At 39.7% G+C, this 11,139-nt stretch overlaps 1 protein-coding gene across 1 annotated transcript; it reads left to right on the top strand.

Moving 5' to 3' along the window:
* Window positions 1–1,161: 1,161 nt before the first annotated feature.
* On the top strand, window positions 1,162–9,600 carry LOC146481306 (uncharacterized). The gene is made up of 3 exons (XM_085108963.1): window positions 1,162–1,477; window positions 6,516–6,893; window positions 8,286–9,600. The coding sequence occupies exons 1-3, from the start codon at window positions 1,367–1,369 to the stop codon at window positions 8,640–8,642; spliced, it is 846 nt and encodes a 281-aa protein (XP_084965089.1). The 5' UTR covers window positions 1,162–1,366; the 3' UTR covers window positions 8,643–9,600.
* The last annotated feature ends 1,539 nt before the right edge of the window (window positions 9,601–11,139 follow it).

Raw genomic sequence — 11,139 nt, 5'->3', positions numbered from 1 at the left:
GGGAGTTATACAACTTGGGTCCTTGGAAAAACACAATTTCTTAATATTTGTACGACAGTAAGGTAGATGTAAGGCATGAGAGTTTCTAGAAGTTTCTAGTTGTAAAATTGATTGTTCTGCAGGAAATTGTTACAAAATCTTGGTGGTAAGGATGAGGTCTTCTACGAATACATGAACTGACCTAATAGGCCATTTCCGAGTTGCGTTGAACCTCATTATGAAAGCGAGGCTAAGTCCAAAGCTTTTATTATGAAAATTAGTTTTCATTCATATGCAAACAAAATTAATTTCATATGAAAAGCTTTGCACTTAGCCTCGGTTTCATAGTGAGGTTCTCAGCAACTCGGAAATGGTCTATTGTAGCAAGCGGATGTTATTAAATTTTAATATACCTTCAAGGTAGGTTCTTTAAAGATTGAATCAGGCTGTATGAGCACCAAAGCTTGATTTTTTTATGATATTAATAGCAAGTCTTTGCAAAACAACGATACGACGGATTAAATTTTATCATGCGGATCAATAAGTGTGAGTGAGGTAGAATGATCTTCAATGTTCTGAAACGGTATTGATTATCACAGAGGATATTGAAACTTGTCAGGTATTGTGTTAAGCGATTATAGACAATTCTTTCCCAAAATTTTGAAAAGCTAGGAAGTACCGAGACAGGTCGGTAATTGGTGAACAGCTACTGATCATCGGATTTAAATACACTGAGGTATCACACGAGCTATTTTTTATTTCATCAGTTCGATAAAAGAATACGATATCTCCTATCACACATGAAATTAGGGGATTGTCAACAGTGATTTTTTATACCTTTCACTACAAAATTTCCCGGGCCTGAAGAATATCGTCTGTTATACCGAGGACTTCGTTAAAAATGCCAGGGGTTCGTTTTGTCGGGGTAGGTCGCGTTCCACATGCTGAGTAGTTTCATGCAGGCTTGCGTGTTACTAAAACGAATACCCCTGGATCGGAAGAGGGAATGGGCGCCGGCTACTGAATAGACTCCTGTAGGAAGATTTCGATCTGGGGACGGGTGGCTCAGAGATCCAAACCTCCTAGCAGCAATCTTTCAATACATGCTTGGCCAGACGTAATGTTTAACCTAACACTTATTATTTACTTCTCTCCTTGATTTCTTTTTTGATATTGAAGCATTGGCCACTCAACGTTCCTTGGCACAGAGCCCTCGAGTCCCATAATGACCCCTTTCGACTCTGATATAAAATCTGTGCGGCCATAGATTGTAAATCAATAATTTTATTTGGCACATCAATCAAGCTACGTCAATAAAAGAGTCATTCTTAAAAGGCAAGAACACACCCAGCCTCATTCATACAAAAGTTCTTGTGTATTTCACATCATGGCGCAGTACTTCAAAGCGTTATTGGTTCTCTGTTTATCAGCTTTCGCACGCGGGACCACCACTAAACCTCAACAACAGGAAACGGTCGCTTCGAAAGACTTGTGTGAGGTGAGTACATGGGTATTACAGTTTTGCTAATTTATTGTAACGAGACAGTCGCACCGTTCGAATGCAAGGAAGGCATATTGCTGGGATCTGGAGATATAGTGGAAGACGACGACCCACAGTTTTTTTTTTTTTTTTTTTTGGAAAAGTGAGTGACAAGACCAAATTGATGGGACATCGAACATGGACGATTTGTATTCTCAGAAAAGTGTTGTGATCCCCATTAATACGAAATATCTATGGGAAAAACAAACTGTCGATAAGACCCAGATTTCGTACGTGGTATACCTCAATCAGTGTATTTCTAGGGTTTCCTCTTATGTTGGCATATCATATTGTTCGTCCTTCAACGCGATTATGGAGTATTGACCTAAAATGTAGGCTCTGCTAAATTGTGCATAATTACGTGGTATGCAGGACTACTCGTTTTAAGCAGTGACCCTGATAAGAACTTACCATGAGAGTGAGTCATTTCTGGCCTCCGCATCAAGCAATGTATCACAAGCGAACTGACCTTTTTCTGGTAGGATTCCGGTAAGTCAAACGTGCTGAGCAACAACGCTCATATTTATTCTTTAAAAGCCTAAAACTGCGCTAACTTTATGAGAAGCAAGAACAAAACATAGTCAACCTAAAAAGGATATTTTTTTTCAAATCGGTATGTCGGATGACTTGATACCTCTTCGAGACAGATTTTGTAGTCTTCCAGTTTCACTGTCCACCCTTATCTAGTAGCTTCGATGGGTTTTAGTTTTACGGCTGTTTCCGTATTAAGAATTATGTGAAACATCTTCGAAAGCTACTGCCAAGTTTCGTCAAAGCTAATCAATGGAAATGACAACGAGGAACGTTGAATCTTTCTCTGTTTCCACTATAATATGTTTGGTATCAATGCGCTTAAATACGTATTCGACATTTTTGAGACAGTTCGATTACTGCAACAGAACCAGGTTCACAAGATTATCTTTCTTAACAGATCCAACTAAATCGCGCTGATTAATGATCGAAATTAGTTTCTTAAAGAGATTACCACATAATTGGGAGTCACTTGAGAATACTAATAAAAGGTGTCTCAATGAGCAAGTTGTTTTCTTAAGCATCGCCCTAAAAGTTTAGAGCAGATACAGAAAACTCTGCACGAGTGCAAGCCGGGTGCTATCTGAAAAAATGCCAAATATTTTACAGAACTATTTTCAAGAGCCAAAGTGGATTACCTTTGTCAACGAATTTCAATTATAAGTTGAGAGTGTTAAGTTATTTACGCCTGCAAAATTTGTCGGCAATTTTTTTTTTAAACCTAAGCGAAATTTTCTCAAATGCTTCGTCACAATCCTTGGAACATTCCTTCACATACTTTTGCACTTTAAAGTCAGTCAGTTTACTGCAGTAGAGAAGGGTTCGGAAGGTTATCTTTTGTTCGTAGAGCCATTCCGAATCGCGCTGACCATTGGACATTGCTTTGTTTTACTAAGGAGTCTTCAACTGGCAACTGTTCCCAGAAGATTCATTCAGAGCTGCTACATTTCAACTTTGCTGCAACTTTGCCAAATTGTTCGGGACAAAGGCATCACGCAGACCGATAAAGACATGTACAATCATAACCAGTTGAGATGGGGACACTTGATCCTTTTCGGATTTTTTTTCCCCTTAACTTTGCCTCAACATCATCGAGTCGTCTTTCAGCTCATCAACATTGTAATAGGAGGGGGGGGGGGGGGGTGGGTGGAACCATCATTGTGTTATTTTCTCAAAGCTAATTGGGTAGACGTCTTGGAATGTTGAAACGTTGGCCCACTGTCAGACTATTATGATGCTTGGTGTCACCATTTGCCAGCTGCGCACACCTTCCTGTAGAGGCTTTAAAGACATATTTTCCATTTTTAAATTATTAAGTGTCTGTCATAGAGCTGAGTTCAAAAGGTTCTCACTGTTAATGGAGTCATCCTTATCGCGTTGACCATTTGTCTCTTGACGATATTACAAAGAAAATAGAAACCGCTTGTGTTTTTAAGGTCCGCAATAAACTTGCGAATGAAAGAGAAGATAAGCTGCCATTAAAGGATATGGACGACAACAAAATGGTCGGTTTCCAAATGTGGAACATTTACGTGTATGCGGGTCTCGCTTTATGTAGTAGAAAATTTATTTGATGATTCCGAAGATATTACACACCAAATTCAAAGGAAAGAATGCTGAATACTAATAAGGTTAAACTGCATGTGTGGGACATTTGTAACACTCTCTTCTTTTCAAACTTTACAAATTTCTTGATACCGGACCAGCTGGAAACAGGAATTTTCAAGTCTAAGTAGCGTGCAGGTATTTAACCTTCGGTCTTCTTTATAGGGTGAATCACGGAGATAAACACAATTATAAATTGACACGTCACAAATTGACTTCATGCTTGAACTTGGCGTAAGTGGAAAAGTGATCTTTGGTGACAGAGCCATTAGCCAGAATATTGGGATAAGGAACCCTATAAGTTATTAGGCCATTTAGCGGAGTAGTTAATTGTGTAGGATGTGCAGTGAACAAGACTCTAGCAGAGTCGAAAGCTTAGAATTATACTTTCAATACGTTGTAGCGTCAAAAATTTATAAATTCAACCGAAAATGAATCATTATATTGCTTGCAAAATTTCAAGTTTATTAAATTACCAATACAGCTTTGCTATAGTGAACATAATGTACTGGTCAAATCGAAGCTTCAACATCCCCCGGGGGCAGCCCCCCGGGCATTTGAAATTTTGGGTTACTGGTTTTTCAAATCCCCACCCCTCCTCCCCGAGCAATAAGGCCGTTCAAATGCTCCATCCATCACAGGTCCATTTCACTGAGGTGATCAAATGCCCGATCCCGGCCGAGGGATTCAAAGCGCCTACAACCCTTACCCAGTTCCTTTCATTCTCAAACGTACACGTAGAAAGTAAGCCAAAACAAACAAAATAATAAGCTTTGAAGTTATTCTCGTTTTTTAAAACGCGATCGAAATCAAAATTTCCGAAGTTAAAACCGCGCCATTAGAGGACTGGCACTAGTGAGTTGCGACGTCGACCCGGTATCTGGATAACAAGCACACAACAAAACAGTAGTGAGTCAGAGTGAATTCTACGCGAGCTGTTTGGGGTTTCTGGCCGATTTTTTAGCCCAAAAGCCGAACACTGACACCGAATCCGAGCAAAGCTACAACTCAGATGATTCAGAATTTAACTACAACCCCGGCTACGTGATTGACGCGACGATCAAGCACGTACAATAGGAATGGAAGGCCAACACAACTCCTACTCGCATGTTTAGCGCTTCCTATCTCAGTCTTTTGATCAATTTAGCTTCTTCTATATCTACAGCAGGTTGGCATGACGATTTGAAGGATTTGTATGATAATCACTGAACAAAGCCATGTGCTTAACCGTAGCATGTTTTGTATTTTGATCTCAAACGACATTTCTGGGTAATTTTGAGTTCTGCGTTTAACGCCTGTTTATTTCATTTCTTGTTGTACACCTTCCGGCCTGGGCACCCAACGACAGTTTGCTCTCCGATCCTTTGAAAAGCTGTTTTAGGCTATCTGGAGTGCCTTTAAAGCTCTGTAGGTTCATTTTAGGCTGCGCTATAATACATTTATCTGCTCGGTCATTCTAGGGGAACTTGAGTCTTTTCGAAACTACTAGGGCATTTTTGTCCATTTCCCGAAAACCTTAGGTCTTATTTCCTTTCCGAAAATCTTAGCCGACCTTTTTTCGGTACCCGAAACGACATTTTTGTCAATGCGAAAACACTAGGCCTTAAATTTCCCATATCACGAAAGTTCGAAGTGAAAATTCCCTTCAGAAAATTGTAGGGGATTAAGGGCCTTCCGAACAGATAATTTACCGAAACGATCCGTTGGGTGTCCCTGTTCCGGTTAGGATTTGAACCGTGTGATAATCTTAAACCTCCGAAAGCGACCGCTGTTTTTGCGCTATCTTTGTTAGGATTGAACTGTGTAATTACATCTTTATCTTACAGTTTTTGTATTGCCGGGCCCGGCCGTTTATTTTTGTGGCAAGATGTCGTGTCTCTGATCATTGCTTTTTGTCTTTTGATCCTTTCTTTAGCATTGTAAATTTCTTCGAGAGCTATGCAATGCGTGAAATTGAGAGCTTAAGTCTGTTTTGTTACGGCTTCGTTTTTTCATCGCCAGGCCGGCTTTGCTCCGCTCTGAGGAGTCCTGTTGCGGGAGCTTGCTATTTTCTAAATATTTGAAATCTTTCGGTTTTAAAGAATATTTTACAGCGGCCGAGGGAAGTGTAAATAAGCAAGATTTTTTTTCTATGAACTAGAGGCTTATCTTTTATCAACGAAACCACCACATCAAAATAGTTACTTCGCGACAACATGCGGACCACCGAGGAAACAGCTCTTGAGATTGCATTTTCCGTGGCGTGAATAAAGGCTTGTTCAGTTGAAATTTTTATCATTTATAAATTGTTTATTAGTTTAATTCGGTCTGGTAGCAAGAGAAGTGAGACCGCACAACGTTTGAAAAGCCGTTGCGTGTTTTCTTTTCTTTTTTTTTTTTTTTTTTTTTCAATATTTCGATTTCCAGGTAACAAAAGCCGACCTTTTGAAGCAGTATTTTGAACATGTCAATCGACGGACATGTTCGATTGACTCTTAACCACGTTCTTCACAGGCAAATTCAAGACAAAAGCTTTTTTAAAAAGAATGATCCGTTCTTATTGGAAACCCTACTCCAAATTTATACACGTGGAATTGAGAAAGAAAAAGAACTAGCTTTATTATGTCACTGTGGCCCTTCATTCGCTCGCCAACAGACAGCACTCTCAGAAGTAAAAGACTCCATTCGTCTCTTCGTATTCTTGAGAGTCTAGAACAATTATAAATTAAATTAAGTCAGGAAAATAAGTTTACTATTTCAGTAGGTTTGTTTTGGCCACACCTATAAGCTTAAATAATAATAAAAAAAATGGAAACATTTCTTTCCGCTCGTTCGCGGCGATGTTTGGCACTAGTTGAAATCAGTACACCTTCTTTTCCAGAAATCCGTGCTTGGTCACGGTTTTCCAGGCATTCCAGGATCAAATGGCATGCCGGGAATGCCAGGTGTCCCCGGGTCGCAAGGACCACAGGGAAGAGAAGGAGCTAAGGGACAGATTGGCAACAAAGGCGCTCAAGGAATGATGGGTCCAAAAGGAACGAGAGGTCTCGAAGGGCCTAGTGGGAAGAGTGGGCTACCAGGAATGATGGGAATGAAAGGAGAGCGAGGAGTTATGGGACATAAAGGCAGAAAAGGAGACAAAGGAGAGAAAGGAGAAAGTGTGAAAGGAAGTCCAGCAAGTGGAGTGCCACAAACAAACTGGAAACAGTGCGTGTGGAAAAGAGGCGACAACAGAGATCTAGATAGCGGGAAGATTAACGTAAGAGTTGATAAGCAACAACATCTGAACAACAAAAATCCATGAATAAAGGTATAGATAAATAGATCGAGTTCGTTTAAGGTGGGGGTAAACGTGAATTCGAATGGAATTTTAAGAGGTTTGAAGAGGAGACAAAAGAAAGAAAATGATTTTTAAAACACCAACAGGCAGTTGATACCCACGCAAGAGCACCTCAGGTTTCTAGTGGACTATCTTGGTATTCGTCTATTAATTATTAACTACAAATTCTAATTTTAAAACTTCACTAAATCTTCAATATTTCTTATTTCTCTTAATTTTACCAATCCTTCTAGAACAACTATCTCCTCCCAAATATAACCAAAATTCACCTAAAAATTCACAAAACACCCAACAACATAGATTTACGGGATAAGCAGAGAATTTTTGAATTGCTTGAAACGTGAACGAGATATTTCCAGTAAACCGATTTTACGCGGCATTGAAACGGCTTTCAGGTTTACCCCCGCCTTAACGAGGGTGACAGTTAACTGTCTGTCACCGCAGACAACTCTGTGACCCTCAAATTCCGGATCGAATTGGAATTTAGAATTGTTGGTTTTTGAGGGGACGGGGGAAACTCAAGTACCCAAAGAAAAACTTTTCGGAGCAAGGACGAGAACCAACAACAAACTAAACCCATATATAACGCCGAGTCCGGGAATCGAACCTGGGGCACATCACTGGTAGGCGAGCGCTCTCACCACTATGGACTGATAGCGGCTCGCAATGGCGTCTTCACATGCTGACGTTGGATCTTAACCCACAGAAGAATTGTAAACCACCATAATATGAGATACGTGAGTTTAGTGTAGATTAAAAAAAAAATAACAATCTTTTAATAGGATGCTCCATCACAAGAGTGGTTTACATAGAGGTCCTATTACTAGATGTATATTATATGATGCAATTAAAATCGTAAACCAAATCAGACCAAATTGTCAGAACATTGCTAGTAATAACCCAGATTTCTTTTCTATTTTTCTCCCGTTGAAACAAAACAAATAAATAAATAAATAAATAAATAACTAAATAAATAAGGGACGGATATAAAATCGGACGTTCTCTATCTTGTATCACCTGACGCCTTTGGTTCAATGAACACGTGCAAAATTAAGCGACGGATATTAAGAGCCGACGATCCTGCTGTGTTTCACCGATGTAAGAGTTGCACATCCAGTTACAGTGTTGTTAACCTTGTAATCGGAAGGTCTTAGGTTCGACTCCTGATAGGAGCACTCGGATTCCCTTTTTTTCTGAGTTTGCCTGTCACCCACTGACTAATACATCATTCTCAACCTTGTGTTATTTCGTTATCTTGATAATTGTATCCAAATCAATTAATTTACTTGATTTAAATTTGCTTTATTGCAGGACTGCTCTTTCAACAAGCTGCAATCTGATACAGCACTCAAAGTCTCATTCCAGGGAATTATGAGAGTTTATGGCAGGAGCAGCAGGTGCAACCGATGGTTTTTCACGTTTAATGGCAATGAATGCAGTGGACCAATGCCGATTGAAGCTGTCGTGTACAACAGCTGGCCATCTGGGAGTCCCGAACTGCTTCATCACCGATCATTTGAGGGGTACTGTGTGAACATCCCACAGGGCGCGGTAACAGTGCAGTTATGGGTAGGAAAGTGTGCAAGCTATACCTTGGGTGATGCCAACACTGGTTGGATTGCAGTCTCCCGGATAATCATCGAAGAAGTGTCTAGACCCCAGTCTTAAGCGGAACCCTCGAAACTGGCCTAATTCTTTTGAGTAACTGTAACAACAACAAGATTTAGCTTTGTCATCCTCGGAAACCCAGGGGCAGCTAGTCGGGTGGAAGGGACTTTCGTGGGCGAAAGTTTACTACAAGAACTTGTAGTAAACTTTTGCCCACACAAATCCCTTCCACCCGACTAGCTGCCCCTGGGTTTCCGAGGATGTGGCTTTGTAGACAATTGCAGCTAGTTTGCAGGTTGATTGATGTATCACTAGGAACACAGTGCTGCCTGTGATTTCATGTATGTTTTCTTCTACAACAATAACAACTGTATTTTGCAGTTTTTTGTTAAGGTGAGCGACGAGTGATAAATAAACAAACAAATAAAATAAGAGTTACCAAAGACCTTATTAAGGTAATTTAAAATTTTGATGTTGGCCAGTGTCTGTAAAGTCTGGAATTTTTGAGGCCATTTATATGAAGGAGGGCACAACTTGCACGTTTCTGTACAACCTTCCTTAAAATTGTCAGACTAACAGGACTATGTCTTCGCTATCAGACTCTCAAACTTGGATGTTTTACATAATTGCGTTCGATGTAGAAAGAACGCACTCCTAATATAGATTGGAGTCAAGATTGTACGGAAGAGTCGATCAACGAATGAATGGATCTTGGGAATCGTATCTGGCATCCCTCGCAGATTTTGCAGGGGCAGATGACTTGGCAAAGGAGAGAACGGGATTACGGGAATCGATATCATCGAGCGCACTCCCTAATCTTTGATTATTGCTAGTGCTTTCTTCTAAGCAGTTTCAATTGTTTTGCATTATCGGGCCTACGTCAAATTTTGAAATGACCATGATAAGGGTGAATGGAAACTGTTCTTGATACACTGTTCTGAATGAACTAATAGTCAGTTTCATTCGTTTCGAAGCCGACCCAAAGTACTGCATTAAAATACGACGCTACGAATGTTTACATGTTCGTTTCTCTCCTTGAATTGATTAGCAGTTCTTGATTTATCAATTAGCAAAGTAGTGAGGAATCGAAAATTAATTTAAAATACCATGACAGTTTTTTCACAACTTAGAGTAGATAAGCGGGACTGCGATAGTCATTTTTCACAAAGTTTGCATTTCTCAAAAACTTCGGTTTAAGTTAAACCACCTCTAAACCAGAGGTCTTCTTTATTATTGATGCAACCTATAATTTTATTCGGCAGCGTTGTAAGTCAGTTAGACCGGTGGTTCAATTGTCGTGTAATTTTCTTGTCGAATGCAATTAATTATAATCTCGACCGTAGGACGATGCTGAACTTAATTCATTCGTGGTAAACAAAAATTAAAACATTATGACAATGCATACATTAACATTAATATCACAATGCAGTTCCGCACAAGTTTAGCATCAAGTCGCTTAGCTGTCAGGGTGACAGAGTTTGTCGTGCATAATTACTTAGTAATTATAGTAAGCAGGAATTGTGACTAAGGTCTATTTCTCAATTGAAACCAGAATAATAGCAAAGAATGGGCAAATGTTTACCGAGGCATCGCTTACTATTTCCCGGAAAACTCAACACGGTGCCGTCAACCTACAAACTGGACATTTTTCACAAACATAGAAAATCAACCCACCTTTCGGCCCATAAAAGATCTTTTTTGGCCCAAGAACCATGATTTCTCACAATTTGCTGACGAACTCAGTCGCACTTACCTCGGAAAGTAGATTAAAGGACGAATGTTGCACGTGTGAGAATTGGTAACCTCGCCTTCCATACAAGATGGCGTCGTTTTTTGGTCATCGGTCAAGTAGAACGAACTTTACGAGACTCTCATTGAACCATTCATTTAAACGACTCCTCATGAAAAGCGCAAGCAACAATTCAACAAAGTGACAGATACCTTATAAATGTCTTGTTGCTAGGTTTCAGTTTTCATTTCAACTTTGAATTTCACTTCAGAAAATTGTACTCACACTTCGGCTCAATTTATGTCAATGCATAGAAATGACCACCTAACCATCTTTATCGAACATTCGTAGTTTGCTTTTCAGTTTCTTAGTTAAACTGAGTAGTTTTGTGTTAGCAGCAATGGCCGCGATTATTTGGTGGTATTCTGCATCCTAGCACTCTTATTTTTTCTTCAAGAAAACATAAACGCAATCTTATGTTTTCTGTTTGCCGTAAAAAGGACTCTAAATCTTGCATATTAGCTTAAAGCATATTGGCTTAACAAACAAAATAGCGTTAACCGTGCATTGTTCTGTTATAGAGTATGATGGGAACTGACAAGAGCGCTTGAGAAGTAGAGAGAAACACTCGCTTGCAGCTCGTGTTTCACCCTACACGTATTCGTGCTTCATTACAATATAGCTTCACTAATATTTGAAGAGGAATTCGCTTCAAAACAAGTTCCATTCTTAGCTGCTTGCGTCTGCGCACGGAGAGGCCTCACGGATAAAAACACGATTGCATCAACCCTGTGTTTTGTTTTACAAATTCATTTTGAGGGGTAGATA

The sequence above is a fragment of the Pavona decussata genome, unplaced genomic scaffold (genome assembly GCF_977016875.1).
Source record: "Pavona decussata unplaced genomic scaffold, jaPavDecu1.1 SCAFFOLD_51, whole genome shotgun sequence".
NCBI lineage: Eukaryota > Metazoa > Cnidaria > Anthozoa > Scleractinia > Agariciidae > Pavona > Pavona decussata.
The sequence above is the reverse complement of the archived record's forward strand: the minus strand, read 5'-3'. Positions and strand labels throughout refer to the sequence as shown.

Excerpts from the sequence above, each read along its gene's own strand:
- LOC146481306 (XM_085108963.1), top strand. The coding sequence starts at position 1,367 with ATGGCGCAGTACTTCAAAGCGTTATTGGTTCTCTGTTTATCAGCTTTC. Across the intron at positions 1,478-6,515 it reads CTTCGAAAGACTTGTGTGAG|AAATCCGTGCTTGGTCACGG; the intron begins GTGAGTACATGG and ends CTTCTTTTCCAG. Across the intron at positions 6,894-8,285 it reads TAGATAGCGGGAAGATTAAC|GACTGCTCTTTCAACAAGCT; the intron begins GTAAGAGTTGAT and ends GCTTTATTGCAG.